The 23,063-nt window shown below is 43.2% G+C and overlaps 1 protein-coding gene across 2 annotated transcripts in view; it reads right to left on the bottom strand.

Moving 5' to 3' along the window:
* Positions 1-4,210: 4,210 nt before the first annotated feature.
* LOC112267189 (CMP-N-acetylneuraminate-beta-galactosamide-alpha-2,3-sialyltransferase 4) overlaps positions 4,211-23,063 on the bottom strand; it is a 62,159-nt gene continuing 43,306 nt past the window's right edge. For both annotated transcript variants that reach the window (XM_024445391.2, XM_024445390.2), the window contains 7 exons: positions 18,392-18,489; positions 14,721-14,784; positions 14,127-14,222; positions 11,783-11,972; positions 11,268-11,405; positions 4,784-4,936; positions 4,211-4,658 (listed from right to left, as the gene is read on the bottom strand). In XM_024445391.2, the coding sequence (XP_024301159.1) occupies positions 4,569-4,658; positions 4,784-4,936; positions 11,268-11,405; positions 11,783-11,972; positions 14,127-14,222; positions 14,721-14,784; positions 18,392-18,489 (829 nt within the window). In that variant the 3' untranslated portion in view covers positions 4,211-4,568. The remainder of the gene's footprint in view (positions 4,659-4,783; positions 4,937-11,267; positions 11,406-11,782; positions 11,973-14,126; positions 14,223-14,720; positions 14,785-18,391; positions 18,490-23,063) is intronic.

Genomic DNA, 23,063 nt, shown 5'->3' on the forward strand with positions numbered 1-23,063 from the left:
GCTGATAGAAATGTGTTAAAATGGATTTAAGTTTCCCTGCATTAAAGTCCCCGGCTTCTAGGAGCGCCGCCTCTGGGTGAGCGTTTTCTTGTTTGCTTATGGTGGAATACAGCCCATTCAAGGCTGTCTTATTGCCAGCCTCCGTCTGTGGTGGTATGTAAACAAATACAAAAAATACAGATGAAAACTCTAGGTAGATAGTGTGGTCTACAGCTTATCATGAGATACTCTACATCAAGCGAGCAATAGCTTGAGACTTCCTTAAATATCGTGCACCAGCTGTTATTTACAAAAATACATAGTCCGCCACCCCTTGTCTTACCAGACGCCGCTGTTCTATCCTGCCGGTACAGCATATATCCAGCCAGCTGTATGTTGATAATGTCGTCGTTCAGCCATAACTCCATGAAGCATGAGATATTACAGTTTTGAGTGTCCCGTTAGTAGTTTAATTTTCCTCGTAGGTCATAGATTTTATTCTCCATGTTGATATTGATTGTGGCGAGAGTGGCCTGTAGATTGTCGTGGAAATTCAGTACTGAGAGAGACTTTTCTTCAAACAATCATCTTTATTTAATTTCAATTAATTATTGCAATAATGAGGCTGGTCGAGCCCACACCCTTGAGTGTTGGACCAAGTAACCTAACCTTTACACAAATGCAGAGTACTATATATAGCTGACACTAACAATGCTCAGTCATGGTTGGTTCAACACCCCTCATGCAGACCAAGGAGCATCATAAGTCACTCTGGGATCATCCTGTCGTTATCTGCACGAGGTCTGTTCTCTTAACCCCACCCTGGCTTAGTTTCCCAGATGCAAGGATGAATTTGAGACAATGAGGGATTGTTCTACTCCTAAGCTATCTCCCCCAAAAATATATCATATTACTCCAGTGCTAGCCTCTCTACACTGGCTTCCTGTTAAGGAAAGGGCTGATTTCAAGGTTTTACTGCTAACCTACAAAGCATTACATGGGCTTGCTCCTACCTATCTCTCTGATTTGGTCCTGCTGTACATACCTACACGTACGCTACGGTCACAAGACGCAGGCCTCCTTATTGTCCCTAGAATTTCCAAACAAACAGCTCGAGGCAGGGCTTTCTCTTATAGAGCTCAATTTTTATGGAATGGTCTGCCTATCCATGTGAGAAACGCAGACTCGGTCTCAACCTTTAAGTCTTTTTGAAGACTCATCTCTTCAGTAGGTCCTATGATTGAGTGTAGTCTGGCCCAGGAGTGCGAAGGCGAACGGAAAGGCACTGGAGCAAAGAACTGCCCTTGCTGTCTCTGCCTGGCCGGTTCCCCTCTACTGGGATTCTCTGCCTCAAACCCTATTACAGGGGCTGAGTCACTGGTTTACTGCTGCTCTTCCATGTCATCCCTAGGAGGGGTGCGTCACTTGAGTGGGTTGAGTCACTGAAGTGATCTCCTGTCCGTGTTGGCGCCCCCCCTTGGGTTGTGCCGTGGGGGAGATCTTCGTGGGCTATACTCAGCCTCGTTTCAGGATGGTAAGTTGGTGGTGGGAGATATCCCTATAGTGGTGTGGGTCGGTGCTTTGGCAAAGTGGGTGGGGTTATATCCTGACTGTTTGGCCCTGTCCGGGGGTATCGTCGGACGGGGCCACAGTGTATCCCAACCCCTCCGGTCTCAGCCTCCAGTATTTATGCTGCAATAGTTGTGTGTCGGGGGGGGCTAGGTTCTGTTATATCTGGAGTATTTCTCTTGTCTTATCCGGTGTCCTGTGTGAATTCCGTATGTTCTCTCTAAATCTCTCTTTTACTTTTTCTTTCGGAGGACCTGAGCACTAGGACCATGCCTCAGGACTACCTGACCTGATGTCTCCTTGCTGTCCCTAGTCCACCTGGTCGTGCTGCTTCTCCAGTTTCAACTGTTCTGCCTGCGGCTATGGAACCCTGACCTAGCCGCAGGCAGAACAGTTGAAACTGCAGCAGCGCCTCTTCAACCTCAGGAGGATGAAGAAATTTGGCTTGTCACCAAAAGCACTCATAAACTTTTACAGATGCACAATCGAGAGCATCCTGTCGGGCTGTATCACCACCTGGTACGGCAACTGCTCCACCCACAACCGTAAGGCTCTCCAGAGGGTAGTGAGGTCTGCACAACGCATCACTGGGGGCAAACTACCTGCCCTCCAGGACACCTACACCACCCGATGTCACAGGAAGGCCATAAAGACCATCAAGGACAACAACCACCCGAGCCACTGCCTGTTCACCCCGCTATCATCCAGAAGGCGAGGTCAGTACAGGTGCATCAAAGCAGGGACAGAGAGACTGAAAAACAGCTTCTATCTCAAGGCCATCAGACTGTTAAACAGCCACCAGTAACATTGAGTGGCTGCTGCCAACATACTGACTCAACTCCAGCCACTTTAATAATGGAAACATTTATGTAAAAAATGTATCACTTGCCACTTTAAACAATGCCACTTAATATAATGTTTACATGCCCTACATTACTCATCTCATATGTATATACTGTGCTCGATACCATCTACTGCATCTTGCCCATGCCGTTCTGTACCATCACTCATTCATATATCTTTATGTACATATTCTTCATCCCTTGTGTGTACAAGGTAGTTGTTGTGAAATTGTTAGGTTAGATTACTTGTTGATTATTACTGCATTGTCGGAAGTAGAAGCACAAGTATTTCGCTACCCTCGCATTAACATCTGCTAACCATGTGTATGTGACAAATAAAATTTGATTTGACCTGTTCACTGGACGTACTACCTGTCCCAGACCTGCTGTTTGATCTGAATGATCGGCTATGAAAAGCCAAATGACATTTACGCTTGTGGTGTTGACCTGTTGCTCCTTCTACAACCACTGTGATTATTATTTGACCCTGCTGGTCATCTATGAACATTTGAACATCTTGGCCATGTTCTGTTATAATCTCCCCCTGGCATAGCCAGAAGAGGACTGGCCACCCCTCATAGCCTGGTTCCTCTCTAGATTTCTTCCTAGGTTCTGGCCTTTCTAGGGAGTTTTTCCTAGCCACCGTGCTTCTACACCTGCATTGCTTGCTGTTTGGGTTTTAGGCAGGCTTTCTGTACAGCACTTTGTGACATCGGCTGATGTAAGATGGGCTTTATAAATACATTTGATTGATTAATTTGTTGCTAGCAAAATTATTCAGTCATTCTGATTAAAGAGCATCTCACTGTCTCCTCGTGCTCCACGAGGAGACAGTGAGATGCTTTAGTACAAGTACTGCACGGTAAGACCGGCTGCTAGTGCTGTTGTTGGAACTGCCCCAAGCTTCAGCTTCTATCTCTGAAGTGGCTGTTTTTTGGGGGCCGTGAAATGAGAAGCTACCTACTGTATCCTTGACCACCTTTATGGAGTGCCTTTACGCTATCTAGTGGCCAAAAGCTGACACAGCACCTCAGCTGCAAATATACTTCATTTAGGTAAGACAGGTCAAATATCGCTTTTCCCATAAACCAAATAACAATAAGCTAAGCCACATATGCCGAGTGTGCAAAACATTTAGAACACCATCCTATAGTGAGTAGCAGCCCTTTTGCCCTCAGAACAGCCTTAATTCATCAGGGCATGGACTCTACAAGGTGTCGAAAGTGTTCCACAGGGATGCTGGCCTATGTGGACTCCAATGCTGGATGTCCACAAGTTGGCTGGATGTCCTTTGGGTGATGGACCATTCTTGATACACACGGGAAACTATGAAAATCCCAGCAGCGTTGCAGTTCTTGACACAAACCCTTGCGCCTGGCACCTACTACCATACCCTGTTCAAAGGCACGTAAATCTTTTGTCTTGCTGATTCATCTTCTGAATGGTACACGTACACAATCCATGACTCAATTATCTCAAGGCTTAAACATCCTTCTTTACCCTGTCTCCTCCCCTTCATCTACACTGAAGTGGATTTAACAATTATTGCTTTACGTGTGTATCAAGAATGGTGAAATAAATAAAGGTTAAATAAAAAATATATAACAAGTGAAATCAATAAGGGATCATAACGTGGATTCACCTGGTCAGTCTGTCATGGAAAGAGCAGGTGTCCATAATGTGTTATACACTCAGTGTATGTCTCATAACAGACTAAACTATTCCCAACTAAAAAAACAACATCAATAAATGAAAACATTTGGGGAAATGTTTGACCATGCCACAGTCTTCGCTAAGAAATAGTAAACTGAACAGAGTGATATTTTCATTTAGATTTAATAAAAATGTATTACATACAATAAAATATCCAGTGGTACCATTTCGAAGACAATATATATTTTTAAGTTAATTAAAATCAGAACTCAGGAAAAAAAGACATTATTTTGTTATTTTTAATGTTTGGACTGTATGGACAATATTGTCAGCAGAGTCCACAACTGCCATCTGTGAGTAGCCTAGTCCATAAAACACCCACTAGCCTCTACCATCTAGGCATGTGTAGATCTGAAGAAATATGTATATGTATTAGCAGTGCAGTGAAAATTCCTTGCAGATTTTGATGAAGTTCCTAGGTCAGGGACAGGGGGTGTTTCTGGACCGTGCCCGTGCGTGTGTGTGTCAGGAGTGAGGGTGTAAGTACAGGATAGCCCCCGAATCCTCTAGTTTTTTTAAGGCTTCTGCTTCGTGGGTAAGGTCATGGTAGGAATCCTGGAACAGAACGAAAGCAGAGCCTAAACATAACATCACAGTGCACTGAAAAATCTACTAGCATGGCATATAACACTGAGTGTTGATCTGTCACAGGAGTTGAGTAAAATCCCATGCACACTCACCTTCATGGATTTCATAGTGTCATATCCATAGTAGTGTATAGGGTGCTTCTGGTTTTTGGATGCTGGATATCCAAACCCAGCTATGTGGACCACATCACAGTAGTTGAGTGCCACGAACACGGCAAGGATCCCTGTAGTGGGGTGTACCGGTTTCTGTAGGAGTGAGAACCAAAACCAATGAGACCTACAGTATATTATAAACTGCGTGGTTCCAGCCCTGAATGCTGATTGGCTGACAGCCGTGGTATATCAGACCATATACCACATGTATGATAAAACATTTAATTTTACTCCTCTAATTAAGTAGGTAACTAGTTTATAATAGCAATAAGGCACCTTGGGAGTTTGTGGTATATGGCCAACTTCGCGATGCTGTCATGCCTAAGAACAGTCCTTAGCCATGGTATATTAGCCATATACCACACCCCCTCGTGCCTTTTTGCTTAAGTAATATACATGTAGTATTATGTTTGACACAGTAGGGGGCATCCGAGACCAGTAAAAACTCCCATAGTCCTGCATTTCTAGTACATTAGTTGGCAGGACAAGTAAATTACAGAGCAGTGTACCCTTTTCTTAATGTGTACTTAGACAAAGCGAGATGGTACTAGGATTTTTGACTTTTTGTCTCCAGTACAATGTGAGGGGTGTCCCTGGTTTGATTCCGTTCATGGACACACATCCCTAGGTAGCTCCTCTTTTCAGTTCGCTGCAGCTAGCGACTGGAACGAGCTGCAAAAAAACGCTCAAACTGGATGTTTTATCTCCATCTCTTCATGCAAAGACTCAGTCATGGAAACTCTTGCTGACAGTTGTGGCTGCTTCGCGTGATGTATTGTTGTCTCTACCCTCTTGCCCTTTGTGCTGTTGTCTTTGCCCAATAATGTTTGTACCATGTTCGTGCTGCTACCATGTTGTTCTTCTGCTATGTTGTGTTGCAACCATGTTGTTGTCAAGTGTTGCTATACCATACTGTGTTTTCATGTGTTGCTGCCTTGCTATGTTGTTGTCTTAGGTATCTCTTTATGTAGTGTTGTGGTGTCTCTCTTGTCGTGATGTGTGTTTTGTCCTATATTTTTTATTTTATTTTGTATTTTTAATCCCAGCCCCCGTCCCCACAGGAGGCCTTTGCCTTCTGGTAGGCTGTCATTGTAAATAAGAATTTGTTCTTAACTGACTTGCCTAGTTAAATGAAGGTTAAATAAAACTGCTGTGTGTAAATAATGATTACCAATGTTCACAGAGGCAGCAGAGGGAAATTGTTTCTACATGAGAGCTGTGAGGGGGATTAAAATCCCCTTTTCCAAAGAGTAGGTTAAATTGAGCCTTTTTTTACATTCAGCATCACTCCCATCAAGGGAAATATAGTATACTTTCTAACAAAGATATCTACATATATTTCAGAATGTTGTGTATCCCTGGAAATAATCATAATTCATGTAAACATTACAGACCCACTCCAATTTGCTTACCGCCCAAATAGGTCCACAGACGATGCAATCTCAACCACACTGCACACTGCCCTAACCCATCTGGACAAGAGGAATACCTATGTGAGAATGCTGTTCATCGACTGCAGCTCAACATTTAACACCATAGTACCCTCCAAGCTCATCATCAAGCACGAGACCCTGGGTCTCGACCCCGCCCTGTGCAACTGGGTACTGGACTTCCTGACGGGCCGCCCCCAGGTGGTGAGGGTAGGTAACAACATCTCCACCCCGCTGATCCTCAACACTGGGGCCCCACAAGGGTGCGTTCTGAGCCCTCTCCTGTACTCCCTGTTCACCCACGACTGCGTGGCCACGCACGCCTCCAACTCAATCATCAAGTTTGCGGACGACAACAGTGGTAGGCTTGATTACCAACAACGACGAGACGGCCTACAGGGAGGAGGTGAGGGCCCTCGGAGTGTGGTGTCAGGAAAATAAGCTCACACTCAACGTCAACAAAACTAAGGAGATGATTGTGGACTTCAGGAAACAGCAGAGGGAACACCCCCCTATCCACATCGATGGAACAGTAGTGGAGAGGGTAGTAAGTTTTAAGTTCCTCGGCGTACACATCACAGACAAACTGAATTGGTCCACCCACACAGACAGCATCGTGAAGAAGGCGCAGCAGCACCTCTTCAACCTCAGGAGGCTGAAGAAATTTGGCTTGTCACCAAAAGCACTCACAAACTTCTACAGATGCACAATAGAGAGCTTCCTGTCGGGCTGTATCACCGCCTGGTACGGCAACTGCTCCGCCCACAACCATAAGTCTCTCCAGAGGGTAGTGAGGTCTGCACAACGCATCACCGGGGGCAAACTACCTGCCCTCCAGGACACCTACACCACCCGATGTCACAGGAAGGCCATAAACATCATCAAGGACAACAACCACCCGAGCCACTGCCTGTTCGCCCCGCTATCATCCAGAAGGCGAGGTCAGTACAGGTGCATCAAAGCTGGGACCGAGAGACTGAAAAACAGCTTCTATCTCAAGGCCATCAGACTGTTAAACAGCCACCACTAACATTGAGTGGCTGCTGCCAACACACTGTCAATGACACTGACTCAACTCCAGCCACTTTAATAATGGGAATTGATGGGATTGATGTAAAATATATCACTAGCCACTTTAAACAATGCTACTTAATATAATGTTTACATACCCTACATTATTTATCTCATATGTATACGTATATACTGTACTCTATATCATCTACTGCATCTTTATGTAATACATGTATCACTAGCCACTTTAAACTATGCCACTTTGTTTACATACTCATCTCATATGTACATACTGTACTCGATACCATCTACTGCATCTTGCCTATGGCGCTCTGTACCATCACTCATTCATATATCTTTATGTACATATTCTTTATCCCTTTACACTTATGTGTATGAGGTAGTTGTTTTGGAATTGTTAGCTAGATTACTCGTTGGTTATTACTGCATTGTCGGAACTAGAAGCACAAGCATTACGCTACACTCGCATTAACATCTGCTAACCATGTGTATGTGACAAATAAAATTTGATTTGATTTGTTTTGAAAAGAAAAGTTATCTCTTGGCACAATTTATAACTGGTATGGGGTTAATCCACCTACAAATGTCTGTACCGAATTAAATAATTACCACTTCCTTTCTAAAACCATGTCTACCTTTATTTCCAAAACGCTTTTTGTCTTTTAATCATTATAAGCATCTTTTAACACAGGCTTAAGACCTAACAAACAGTTTCTATTTAAAAAGAAAAACACATAGGCCAGGCCCTGTTGTTACCTCATGACTACCGACCTGTAGCACACCTGGAGCCATGAAGGGCTTTGAAAGGCTGCTCATGGCTCACAACACCATTATCCCAGAAACCCTAGACCCACTCCAATTTGCATACTGCACCAACAGAGCCACAGATGGTACTATCTTTATTGCACTCCACACTGCCCTTTCACACCTCAACCAAAGCAACACCTATGTGAGAATGCTATTCATTGACTACAGCTCAGCGTTCAACACCATAGTGCCCTCAAAGCTAATCACTAAGCGAAGGAGGTCAGAGACCTGACCGTGTGGTGCAAAGACAACAACCTCTCCCTCAACGTGAACCAGACAAAGGAGATGAGTGTGGAATACAGGAAAAGGAGGACCGAGCACGCCCCCTTCTCATCGACAGGGCTGCAGGGGAGCAGGTTGAGAGCTTTGTTCCTTTGGCGTCCACATCACCAGCAAACTAACATGGTCCAAGCACACCAAGACAGTCATGAAGAGGGCACGACAAAACCTATTCCCCCTTAGGAGACAGAAAAGATTTGGCATGAGTCCTCAGATTCTCAAACGGTTCTACAGCTGCACCATCGAGAGCATCCTGACTGGTTGCATCACTGCTTGGTATGGCAACTGCTCGGCCTCTGACCGCAAGGCACTACAATGGGTAGTGCGTACGGCCCAGTACATCACTGGGGCCAAGCTTCCTGCCATCCAGGATCTCTATACCAGGCGGTGTCAGAGGAAGGCCCTAAAAATTGCCAAAGACTCTAGCCACCCTAGTCATAGACTGTTCTCTTTGCTACCACAAGGCAAGCCGTACCGGAGCGCCAAGTCTAGGCTCAAGAGGCTTCTAAACAGCTTCTACCCCCAAGCTATAAGACTTCTGAACATCTAATCAAATTACTATTTGCATTGCCCCCCCTCTTTTACGCAGTTGCTACTCTCTGTTATTATCTATACATAGTCACTTTAATAAACTCTACCTACATGTACATATTACCTCAATTACCTCAACTATCCTGTGCCCCCGCATATTGACTCTGTACCGGTACCCCCTGTATATAGCCTCGCTATTGTTATTTTACTGCTGCTCTCTAAATTATTTGTTATTTTATGTATACTTTTTTTAGGCATTTTTCTTCAAACTGCATTGTTGTTAAGGGCTTGTAAGTAAGCATTTCACTATAAGTAAGCATTTCACTATTTCACTATGTATGTTGTATTCGGCGCATTTGACAAATAGCATTTGATTTGATTCCAGAGATAATGCCTTTAAGAACAATCTTAAAAGTATCTACTTTGGTTTAGATACAAGCATCGTGAAACCTCTAACACAATAAATCCATTTAAAAATCTGTTTTTTGGACCTAAGTTGTTTACCACTTTTTCCATGTGGTTTCTTCCTTCACAGACTGAAATGATGGGGTGACTTAACTTGTCCCTTTGGCTCAACTTACCCGACTCTCCCTTATCTGTTCCATCTAATCATTAACCTTGGTTTACTCATCTACCCACCATTTCCAAGGAAGCTTCTTGTTCAGGCACATTATTCCTGCCTACTGCTTTCTCAATTCCTTCCAATAAAACCCTACTGAGGTGCTGTGGGTCTGCAGTATAAATCAGCCAAATAAAATACAAATAAAACAACAATACATAAAACCTTCAAAATGGCCAATACTGAGTGCAGGAGCCTTTCCAAGGTAAATGTGAGTGAGTGAGTGAGTGAGTGAGTGAGTGAGTGAGTGAGTCAGTGAGTGAGTCAGTCAGTGAATCCTGCAGGGCTTTACAAGCATGCTGTCTGACCTGGACAGCCATTACTCGTGCCCTAAGGAGAGAGAAACTGGAGAAACCAAGTTCTCAAACCTATGCTTCTCCTCTCTTCATCACACTGTACAGGACATTCCTCCAAACCTGGTTCCTAATGCACTTAGCATAAGTGCCTTTTCTTCCTGAGCCTGGCTCTGCTAAATCTGACATTCTGTGTGCATTAGTCTCATGTGGTCGGTCACCGAGCGCTCCAACTTCGGTAGTGCCTCGCATAGTTTGGACATTGGCCCATGGAGCCTTGGTGAGGTGAATATTGTCACTGCTGTTCGCCAAGCAGACCAGATTGGTGGGAGTCGGACCTTTGTTTTGGAAGGGGGTGGCGGTGGGGGCTGTCTGACCGACAGGGGCATTATTTAGCCCTCTAGCTCTCCTCAGCTCAGTCAGCCTCTGTATTGTAACCAGGGGGACTGCCTGCTGCTGCTGCCTTCTCACAGGGCATGTGGATGACTGCCAACACGGCAGCCACAGGGAGGGGGTGAGAGTTTGGCATTGGGGATGTGGGGCTGCGGTCGGGCCCGTGACCCAGGAAAGTGACAGGGGAGAGGGGAATGAGGGCAAAGGGGCCAGGATCGAGTGCTCGGCATGGTTGCTGTTCCTGTTCTCGCTCAAAGTAAACAGCCTACGCCCTCCAGCCAGACACCCAGCCAGCCAGGAGACAGCCAGCCAAGGTTGAGCTCATCTTGCCTGTAGGGCCACGCAGATGGAGGAGTGCTATGCTCGGGCTGCCCCGCTGATCGCCTGCAGGACCCCTTCTTTCCCACTGTTCCCTCGGCACAGACACCAGCCAGTTGTGTTTGCATTTCAGCAGTCCGAGTGCACAGCCTCAGTCTCTGCCACAGGGGCTCACTGGGGGAACAAATTAAACCAAACTTAACCTGGCTTTGTTCCATCTCAAAGACATCTCCACCATGCACTGAACAAGCCCTCTTGGCAGATGGACCTCTTGGCCAATGAAAACACAATTCCACATTAGTTATAGCTCAAATCAATGTATCATGTATTTCAAAACCCAGAATTCCTCAGCCAAACAGAGAATTGTACTCCCAATTTGTGAACAGAAAACAGCTCAATGGCTTACTATTCAAATGTCATCCATCACAATATTCTATTCCGCAATCATTTTTCTTCATTCCATTAGTTGTGTTGTTCCATTCTCCATATGTTCTACTGTTATTTTGTGGAATTCCCTGCAGTATCGTTTTCTTCTTGCTCATCCATTTCTGGGTAATCAGTAGAGCGTTTGGGACTGACCTCCTTTCCAAACTGCAGCTGGTAGAAATGTATACAGACAGCACAACAGACAGCACAGAACACTGGCCACTTCACATGGATTTATTTTCTGCCCATTACCTGGTTCCCAACGTGGCTAGGAGTAAACAGAGCTGATCCCTTACCTGTTTGCTCTTTGGTTGAAGTGGGATTTGTAGCAGACTGCTGGCCGTCCCATGAAGAAAGTGAGGGTCCAGCACCCGGATGCGACTGGTCCTGCCCAGCCAGATCTGTGGAGGGGGCTTCCAGAAACCTTTCCTCACCTGACACACACACACACACACACACACACACACACACACACGGAGGAAAAGGTGTGTTGATTAGTGAGTGCACACACACAGAGCCCGTGTCTACACAATTGAGGCCCTGTTTAAGTCTCATTCTTCTCAGTTTCTCAGGGCGACCTACTCCTAAATGAAGGAGTAATGACCCTGTCCCTAATCATGCTAATAGCGACCATAGCAGCCTGAGCTAAACCAGAGAGTGGAGGTGTTTGGGCTGCTGAGACTACAGTTGGATTTTCAAGTATGTTTGGCAAGGCTGCCATTGATAATGTACATTTTGTCACTGCGTGGATGGATTGCAAGTACCAGGGAAGCAGCTAAAATGGAGGTGTGTGTGCGCACACATCCAGTACCCTCTTCTCGTCGTACAGGATCTCTTTGAGCCAGCGGAGGTCCTGCTGTTTGAAAGGCACTAGGACCATAAGGGTGTCGGGGTCGTTGTGCATGCTGGGGTTGTAGGAGGCCGACTCAGGGTAGAAGAGACGCATAGTGGTCTTGTTCCCCACGTCATCCTCATAACCTCTGACAGGGGCATCATTCAGCCTGCACATGGAACACAGAGAAAGATAAACCTTAGCCATTCATTCTATAAAAATAAAACAGAGTAAAAACACCAGCACACCATTCCTGAAGTGTAAATAGCAACACTCCAACCACAAAGGGTTTTCTTAGTGAGACTTCCTATTTATCTTATTTTCCCATGATGTTACTTGTACCCTGCACCTATGTAAGTTTGTTGGATTGTGTTTATTGCATTTGAATAAAAAAGCAAACAAGTAACAGTGCTACACTGGACAAAAATAACATGGAGGAGTTCATTCTACGCTTGCCACCAGTCACAGTTCCAGTATCCTTGCGTGCCAGGAATGCCATCGCTGGTGAAATTGACTACAGTTCAAGTAACCTTCATATTCTGAGTGTTCGCATGATAAGTTGAAAGCTGTTCTACCCTGCCTCTTATGTAACAGAATGCACTCCACTATTTCACCACCATGTATCAAAACAGGTGAAAACCCCTGTCTAGTTTATAGTTTTTAGGATTGTACACTTTAATGCAAGATTGCTCTAATTGTGTCTGCCATTGTAAGATTTTTCCAGCCTAATGCAAGCGTCGGAAACATCAGGCTTGGTAGGAGGACAGAGCACCAAATGTCAATGAACTCTATTTCCTCAGCCTATGAGATTAGATTCAGAGAATCGGAGAAGTAAGAGCTGAGCAGAACAGAACAAAGCAGAACAGACCAGAGTGCATTGTGCCTGGATATGACCAGGCAAAATTGCCTGGGCTGTTGGTAAGAGGCTTATAAAAAAAAAACTAAAAATGTATGTGTTCCTTCCAAGGCTATAAATCTGATTTGAAGAGGGCGCTGGGGTGTTTTTCTGCATGGTCGACCAAATCCCCCTTTTAAGCGCCTGAGTTAACCCAACAGTTGACTGATTGCATAGAGAAAGGCATTAAAGCAAGGTCACCAATCTGAGCTGGCCATTATAGTACAGCATTATGCTTCCATGGGCAAAACAAATTAGAATACCCCTCTTTAGAGGACAACGCATCATAGAAAATCTGGATTGCGGGAATTGCTATGGAAAAGGCCATTGTGGGACTGGTTAAATGCTATTGTGGCTATAGACTGTACCCTGAGCCATATTTCGATATCAAATGCAGGCCTGCCAACCCTGTCCATCTTTTTAGAGTACTAGACGGGCGCGAAAAATTGGAGATTCAACTCGCAAATCTAGTGCAAAGGCATTTTAGAAGCAATGCCTCTATAGCTAATACCAGACACTCATTCATTATTCCTCGTGTAGTCTTCTAAACTCACGACTCCATGTAATGCCAAGATGTTTATATTTCTTTTGATTATACTTTTGTAATACTTTGTGACGTGGATCATAATTACAGTTACAGTCTATCAGATTGCGTGATCCTCGTAATGTTACGTGGAAAATAGAACTGTTGGGACGCAGAATTAAATGTATATCACACTCGCACAAATGCGACCAGTTATTTTTCGTATTTGCATTTAATTTCTTTCACTAGCAAATGCGAGTGAACTGCTGGCACTTTAGAGCCCACTGAATGTTCATCCTATGTTCGCTAACGTTAGCTTGAAACAATTAGTGTTGACCTTTCCACAACACACGGAGTCGAAAAGGGATTTGTCCATGTGTTCACGTACAGCTGACAGTCGGCAAACTCAGCATCACAACAAACAGGTGGTGCAGACACAGGGTAGCTACGTCCAATAATGATGTATTCATCTCCATGTCTGTTGACACAAACTCTGTACATGTTTGTGTGTTGCAGCTCGATAATTGGGATGTTAGATATACTCTGTGGATTCATTTTTTAAATAAAATGTAAAAATAATAATAATCAGGCCCTATTCATTTCTGCTTACTTTTAACTCGGATCTCGTACCTGCGTACATGGACAGAGAATTGTGTAGCTGGTACGTAAAATGCGTGCATGTTGGCAGGTCTGCAAATGATATGGCTCTTGACTGTACTGTCTGCAATATAATGCACTCTATGTACTGATATTGATTAGGAACACCATTAATTGTCCAGGAACATCATTGGATAAAACAGAAATGAGGAGTCCTGGGAATAGTTCAACAGAAGAGGAGGGAGGATGGACTTAATGAAGATTTTTGTGGTAGAAAACAGGATGGAACCATTAGGCTTAATACTTACCGGATCACCACATCATACTCGTTGATGACGCCCCCCAAGGAGCTGTTTTTAATGGCAAACCCATTTCCTATGACTGCACATGTTCTGCAGTCTAGACTGAGGAAATACATCAAAATAAATTAAGTTCAGTATAATTCACTGCTTCCTATTATTACAATCCATTTGCTTTAGTGTTGCCTGTATTATCATTTTAGAGTTCAAGACCACTTTCAGAGGGGTGACTGTAACTGCACACTACAGTAGAACCACTGGACATTTTCCAACACTGCCATTGTAATAGTGACTGGTCACACTGCTTGGTTTGACAATTGGCATTCTTTCTTGAAATTAAGTAAGGCAGCTTCCTTGTCCACCCATTATACACACACCACAGGGATGATTTGAGTCATTATGTTAGCACAGCATTTACACTACAATACATTGTGGAGAGTTATGGGAAAAAAAGACCCTTGTGTAAATTGCTCTCAGATGCATATCACCCATCGGTGGTTCTTTGTGATCTTAACAATTATTGTAAGAAATAAAGTGGTTAAAACGGCACACCAGAGGTTAAAAACCTTGCTAATATGGCTAAGAAACACTCATCACACTTACCGATCAATGCTGGCCGGCATTTTGTAATTGGCAATAATGGCTAACACTCTCAGCAGCAGTAACTCTGGAAAGGAGAGAGGGATTAATAAAGGTGTGATCACTCAGACTGATAAAAACATTTATTTAAAATGTTTAAGAACACATTCTTATTTACAATGACAGCCTACCCCAGCCAAACCTGGGCCAATTATGCACCGCCCTATTGGACTCCAAATCACGGCCGGATGTGATACAGCCTGGATTTGAACCAGGGACTGTAGTGACACCTCTTGCACTGAGATGCAGTGTCTTAGACCGCTGTGCCACTCAGGAGCCCAGATGCTGAGGACAGTTTGTTTTCACATAGAGAAGTTCATATTGAGAGGGCCAATGACTCAATACTGTTTCCAGCTAACTCGTCATAAACTCAATAAATGTCACACACGTTTTCTGGCAAGTGGACATTGACTCCATAATGCTTCTCAATAAAATCTTATGATTTGAGTCATTATGTTATCAGCTGTCACAAAGTGCTAAACAGATACCCAGCCTAAAACCCCAAAGAGTACGTCTTACTTTATAGCAGGGGAAAAGTGGTGACTTTTACAGCAGTATATGCAAACGGCTGCTCATTCAAAAAGTAACTAGACCAAACAAAACAGGAAGGGACTCAAGTCAACTCTTGGTGAACTGACAGCGTGTAGAGCTTGGCTGAGAATGAAATGTACTGTATATGTATTTAGATGTCATTTTTCTTTTTCAGAGGAGCGTTACATGTACAAAAACAATAAAATGCATACAAATATAACCCTGACCCATTCCCCCCCCCCTAAGGCCCTATCCACCCACCCGCATCCTCCCTCCCCACCTAGAAACTACACTTCCCACCCTGCCTAACGGAGATTGTTCATTACAGAGTCAAGTATATTTTTCCAGGCCTCAATTGTTCCTTCACTAGCACCATTCATTCTCGCTGTCGATAATCCTAATGCAATAACTTCCAATAGTAACTGTATCCATTGGTTAAATGGGAGAGAGTGAGGTGGTTGCCATCATAGAGACAAAACATTTTTTTTTGCAGCATTGCTTCCTGCCAGCAGAAATCTTCTCTGATTGAGAGATTCAAGGGGCTATCATTGTTAAGTAACAAAATAAATGGAAAGCATTGAAAAGTTACATTTCTGCACTTCAAAATGTATTTTGTAACTTTTCCCCAGAAACATTTAACTGCAGAGGGTCATGTAAAAATCTTCCAAGCGTGACATAGTTCCCAATCGTTCTTCATTGTGACGTCATGCTGTAAAATTGATCCCAGCTTGAAAATATTGCCAGTTGAATAATTACACGCGCATCTCTTTATGTGGATGGCTGAGCTAGTCTTTTTATGCGAATGGCTGAGCTTGTCTCTTTATGCGGCTGGCTGAGCTCGTCTCTTTATGCGGATGGCTGAGCTCTTCTCTTTATGCGGATGGCTGAGCTCGTCTCTTTATGCGGATGGCTGAGCTCATCTCTTTATGCGAATGGCTGAGCTCATCTCTTTATGCGGATGGCTGAGCTCATCTCTTTATGCGAATGGCTGAGCTCATCTCTTTATGCGGATGGCTGAGCTCATCTCTTTATGCGGATGGCTGAGCTCATCTCTTTATGCGGATGGCTGAGCTCATCTCTTTATGCGGATGGCTGAGCTCTTCTCTTTATGCGGATGGCTGAGCTCTTCTTTTTATGCGGATGGCTGAGCTCGTCTCTTTATGCGGATGGCTGAGCTCATCTCTTTATGCGAATGGCTGAGCTCATCTCTTTATGCGGATGGCTGAGCTCATCTCTTTATGCGGATGGCTGAGCTCATCTCTTTATGCGGATGGCTGAGCTCATCTCTTTATGCGGATGGCTGAGCTCATCTCTTTATGCGGATGGCTGAGCTCATCTCTTTATGCGGATGGCTGAGCTCATCTCTTTATGCGGATGGCTGAGCTCATCTCTTTATGCGGATGGCTGAGCTCATCTCTTTATGTAGATGGCGAAGCTCATGCAGATGTTTCTCTCACACCATCCCTTGACCTCAAAAAACTGTTCTGTGGTCACACACATTTGCTTCACACATCTGTCAATCAATGGTTACCAGGAGTATTGACTCGGACCAATCAGAAGTTTGTTGAGGCATGAGGTCAGCATATAAATACCTGGACTCGCACATCAAAGTGCTGATGGATGGTGTAAGGAGAGATTTTTTGTGATTGCAAAGACTTGGGTGCTACGTTTTCGATTGACAGTGCATACATTTGTTTTTTAGTTGAGTTTGAGTTTATTCATTCTTACTCACAGATCAAACTGAAGAAATGCAGAATTTACATTACTAATAATTGCAAAACACTCATTTTGATTCATAATTACATTGTTTTTCAATTTTGCACCAAATAGAAAGTGTGAGCAATAATAAGACCAAAGCATAGTTTACATTGTCTTAAGGGATAAATCAATGAAGACCACCTCTTCCAGGGCCATAGGAGACACCATATTTCTCTATACTCAGCCGGTGGGGCAGAAGAATCATGTCTAAACCAATTTAGGATGGGGTGAAACGCTAGCGCCTGGAAATACAATTTAAAGTTTGGTACAAATAGTCCTCATACGTCTTTCCTTGCAATATACATTTTACAACCGCACAATGAATTGTATCCTAATAGCGGGATACAAAGAATAATTCAACTACAGAAATTTAGCCGTGGCAATATATTCATTTTTACGGTTAAAGCAATTGGGATATAATTCCATCTATTGAGGTCAGATTTAATTGATTTGAGCGTTCTGTTGAAGTTTCTGGCAATGGTTTTATATAAAGAAGGAAATATACCTTCTCCCAAATATTTCAAATGGTAAACGACCTGGATTCCATAAATAGAGATAGAGTCCTCCATCGGGTCTTGAGAGGCAGCAGCGCTGATTTGGTTAGACTAGTTTTATAACTTGAGATGAAGCTGAATTTATCTTCAATGCGTTTGGGAGCGATTGAGATACATTGTCTACATATAGTAAAGTATTGTCTGCATCTAATGAGATTAAGTGAACTGTAGATTTGCGAGAAATTTGTGTTAATTCCTACGATTGACGAATTGCCTGGGCCAGACGTTCCACGGATAATAAGATTTGCAATGTCAAAATTGGATCGCCTCGTCTGCTACTTCTAGTGATTCTGAATGGAACAAATGAGATATTGCCTATTATTACTATGGCTGAGGGATTGACATGTAGTATTTTAATAATATTCATGTAATTGGAGACAATTCCTATATGTTCCAAGACAGAGCAGAGATATGACCATTCTAGACTATCAAAAGCTATTTCTGCATCAAGAGGTAATGCAGCCCAAGGAGCTGTTGTTTCTGATGAAGCATCGAAGATATGTAATAGTCAATGGAGGTTATCCAAGGATAAACACTTTTTAACAAACCCGATTTGGTCCATGTGGATCAATTTGGGTAAGTAAGACAACATTTTGGAAAAAAACATTTAATATCGGTGTTTATCAAAGATAGGGAGCGATAGTGAGAACCTGGGTGGTATCAATACCTTTTTTAAATAAAAGTGTAATTAGAATTAAATATATTTTCATAAACATGTTCCATTAAAGTCTTTGTGCTTTGTGGGAAAGAGAGGAAAACAAAGAAATGACACAATGAAATGAGAGAACATACCACTTCCTTTAATACCGTAGGGCAACGCTAATGTGGACTGATGTTGTCGCCAGAAGAAATCATCCAGTTTGAAGAAGAGCTCTGTTTGTCTGCTAATGCTGTATTAGGAACAGTGGAGAAAATAATTCACATTACAACCTGGAAATATGCAAGGATATAGTGTACAGTTCCTACTAAATATTCCATACTGCCAATGGTATGGGGATATAAAGTACACACTGCTGACCTGGCAGTTTTAGTTTCAGTCATTAAAATGGAAATTAATTTAGCCATAATTCCTTCTCATAGTTCAGTCTAATCAACCCCCATGTCTATCAGGCAGACAAATTGTACGTATTATAAGCAAAGCCGATTTCAATAAAAATGTTCCCAACTCAACAAGTAATATGTTAACATGATGTCATTCAGCAAGCATGCCCCTCTATAAAATCAACTGTTGGCATTTTTACTGCCAAGAAGAAGAAGAAAACAAACAATGATGTACATTGCATTCGGAAAGCATTCAGATCCCTTCACTATTTCCATTTTACTTTAGAGTCTTATTCTAAAAGAGATTAAATATTTTTTTAAATCCTTTTTATCAAAAATAAAAACTGAAATATGACATTTACGTAATTATTCAGATCATGTCCAATCAATTGAATTTAACACAGGTGAACTCCAATCAAGTTGTAGATACATCTCAAGGATGATCATTGGAACAGGATGCACCTGAACTCAATTTTGAGTCTCATAGCAAAGGGTCTGAATACTTACAGTGGGGCAAAAAAGTATTTAGTCAGCCACCAATTGTGCAAGTTCTCCCACTTAAAAAGATGAGAGGCCTGTAATTTTCATCATAGGTACACTTCAACTATGACAGACAAAATAAGAAAGAAAATCCAGAAAATCACATTGTAGGATTTATGAATTTATTTGCAAATTATGGTGGAAAATAAGCATTTGGTCACCTACAAACAAGCAAGATTTCTGGCTCTCACAGACCTGTAACTTCTTCTTTAAGAGGCTCCTCTGTCCTCCACTCGTTACCTGTATTAATGGCACCTATTTGAACTTATCAGTATAAAAGACACCTGTCCACAACCTTAAACAGTCGCACTCCAAACTCCACTATGGCCAAGACCAAAGAGCTGTCAAAGGACACCAGAAACAAAATTGTAGACCTGCACCAGGCTGGGAAGACTGAATCTGCAATAGGTAAGCCGCTTGGTTTGAAGAAATCAACTGTGGGAGCAATTATTATGAAATGGAAGACATACAAGACCACTGATAATCTCCCTCGATCTGGGGCTCCACGCAAGATCTCACCCCGTGGGGTCAAAATGATCACAACAACGGTGAGCAAAAATCCCAGAACCACACGGGGGGACCTAGTGAATGACCTGCAGAGAGCTGGGACCAAAGTAACAAAACCTACCATCAGTAACACACTACGCCGCCAGGGACTCAAATCCTGCAGTGCCAGATGTGTCCCTCTGCTTAAGCCAGTACATGTCCAGGCCCGTCTGAAGTTTGCTAGATAGCATTTGGATGATCCAGAAGAAGATTGGGAGAATGTCATATGGTCAGATGAAACCAAAATATAACTTTTTGGTAAAAACTCAACTCGCTGTGTTTGGAGGACAAAGAATACTGAGTTGCATCCAAAGAACACCATACTTACTGTGAAGCATGGGGGTGGAAACATCATGCTTTGGGGCTGTTTTTCTGCAAAGGGACCAGGACGACTGATCCGTGTAAAGGAAAGAATGAATGGGGCCATGTATCATGAGATTTTGAGTGAAAACCTCTTTCCATCAGCAAGGGCATTGAAGATGAAATGTGGCTGGGTCTTTCAGCATGACAATGATCCCAAACACACCGCCCGGGCAACGAAGTAGTGGCTTCGTAAAGAAGCATTTCAAGGTCCTGGAGTGGCCTAGCCAGTCTCCAGATCTCAACCCCATAGAAAATCTTTGGAGGGAGTTGAAAGTCCGTGTTGCCCAGCAACAGCCCCAAAACATCAATGCTCTAGAGGAGATCTGCATGGAGGAATGGGCCAAAATACCAGCAACAGTGTGTGAAAACCTTGTAAAGACTTACAGAAAACGTTTGACCTCTGTCATTGCCAACAAAGGGTATATAACAAAGTATTGAGATAAACGTTTGTTATTGACCAAATACTTATTTTCCACCATAATTTGCAAATAAATTCATAAAAAATCCTACAATGTGATTTTCTGGATTTTTTCCCCTTCATTTTGTCTGTCATAGTTGAAGTGTACCTATGATGAAAATTACAGGCCTCTCATCTTTTAAGTGGGAGAACCTGCACAATTGGTGGCTGACTAAATACTTTTTTGCCCCACTGTATGTAAATAAGGTATCTGTTTTCTATTTGTAATACATTTAAAATATATATTTAAAAAACTGGTTTTGCTTTGTTATTATTGGGTATTGTTTGTAGATTGATGAGGAAAATTTTGTATTTAATCTATTTTAGAATAAGGCTGTAACGTAACAAAATGTGGAAAAGGGAAAGGGGTCTGAATACTTTCCGAATGCACTGTACCAGGCAGGGTTTTTACAGTGCTGATAGTCACTGTTTATTATATTTGCATAGTCACTTTACCCCTACCTACATGTACAAATTACCATGATTTCGAAGGAATTGTCAGTAGATCTGGGCAAGGGTACCAAAACATTTCTGCAGCAGTGAAGGTTCCCATCATTCTTAAATGGAAGAAGTTTGGAACCACCAAGACTCTTCCTAGAGCTGGCCGCCAGGCCAAACTGAACAATCTTGGTGTGTTTGGACCATAAGAGTTTGTTGGTGATGTGGACACCAAGGAACTTGAAACTCTCGACCTGCTCCACTTCAGCCCCGTCAATGTGAATGGGGGCGTGTTCGGCCCTCATTTTCCTGTAGCTCCTTTGTCTTGCTGACGTTGAGGTTGAGGTTGTCGGTAATCAGACCTACCACCGTTGTTGTCGTCAGCAAACTTAATGATGGTGTTGGAATCTTGCTTGGCCGCACAGTCATGAGTGAACAGGGAGTACAGAAGGGGACTAAGCACGCACCCCTGAAGGCACCTGTGTTGAGGATCAGCGTGGCAGATGTGTTATTGCCTACCCTTACCACCTGGGGATGGCGCGACAGGAAGTCCAGGATCCAGTTGCAGAGAGAGGTGTTTGGTCCCAGGGTCCGTAACTTAGTGATGAGCTTTGTGTGCACTATGGTGTTGAACGCTGAGCTGTAGTCAATGAACAGCATTCTCACATAGGTGTTCCTTTTGTCCAGGTGGGAAAGGGCAGTGTGGAGGGCGATTGAGATTGCATCATCTGTGGATCTGTTGGGGATATATGCAAATTGGAGAGGGTCTAGGGTTTCCGGGATGATGATGTCGATGTGAGCCATGACCAGCCTTTCAAAGCACTTCATGAATACAGACGTGAGTGCTACAGGGAGGTAGTCATTTAGGCAGGTTACCGTTGCTTTCTTGGGCACAGGGACTATGGTGGTCTGCTTGAAACATGTTGGTACTACAGACTCGGTCAGGGAGAGGTTAAAAACACCTGCACACCCATCCAGCATCACTACTCTGGACGGTTCTGACTTACAATATGTGGACAACTACAAATACCTAGGTGTCTGGTTAGACTCTAAACTCTCCTTCCAAACTCACATTAAGCATCTCCAATCCAAAATGAAATCTAGAATCAGCTTCCTATTGCGCAACAAATCATCCTTCACTCATGCTGCCAAACATACCCTTGTAAAACTGACTATCCTACCGATCCCTGACTTCGGCGATGTCATTTACAAAATAGCCTCCAACACTCTACCTTGCAAATTGGATGCAGTCCGTTTTGTTACCAAAGCCCCATATACTACCCACCACTGCGACCTGTATGCTCTCGTTGGCTGGCTCTCGTTGGCTGGCCCTCGCTTCATATTTGTTGCCAAACACACTGGCTCCAGGTCATCTTTAAGTCTTTGCTAGGTAAAGCCCCGCCTTATCTAAGCTCACTGGTCACCATAGCAGCACCCACCCGTAGCACGCGCTCCAGCAGGTATATTTCACTGGTCACCCCCAAAGTCAATTCCTCCTTTGGCCGCCTTTCCTTCCAGTTCTCTGCTGCCAATGACTGGAATGAACTGCAAAAATCAATGAACCTGGAGACTCATATCTCCCTCACTAACTTTAAGCACCAGCTGTCAGAGCAGCTCACAGATCACTGCACCTGTACATAGCCCATCCAACTACCTCATCCCCATACTGTTATTTATTTTGCTCCTTTGCACCCCAGTATCTCTACTTGCACACTCATCTACTGCACATCTATCACTCCAGTGATAAATTGCTAAATTGTAATTATTATGGCCTATTTATTTCCTTTACCTCCCTTATCCTACCTCATTTGCACACACTGTATATAGACATTTTCTATTGTATTATTGACTGTATTTTTGTTTATTCGATGTGTAACTCTGTTGTTTGTGTCGCAGTGCTTTGCTTTATCTTGGCCAGGTCGCAGTTGTAAATGAGAACTTGTTTTCAACTAGCCTACCTGCTTAAATAAAGGTTAAATATATATATATATATATATATATATATATATATTTTTTTAAAGGTCAGTGAAGATACTTGACAGTTCGTTCGTGCATGCTCTGAGTACACTGCCTGGTAAT

The sequence above is a fragment of the Oncorhynchus tshawytscha genome, linkage group LG14, assembly GCF_018296145.1.
Source record: "Oncorhynchus tshawytscha isolate Ot180627B linkage group LG14, Otsh_v2.0, whole genome shotgun sequence".
Taxonomy (NCBI): Eukaryota; Metazoa; Chordata; class Actinopteri; order Salmoniformes; family Salmonidae; genus Oncorhynchus; species Oncorhynchus tshawytscha.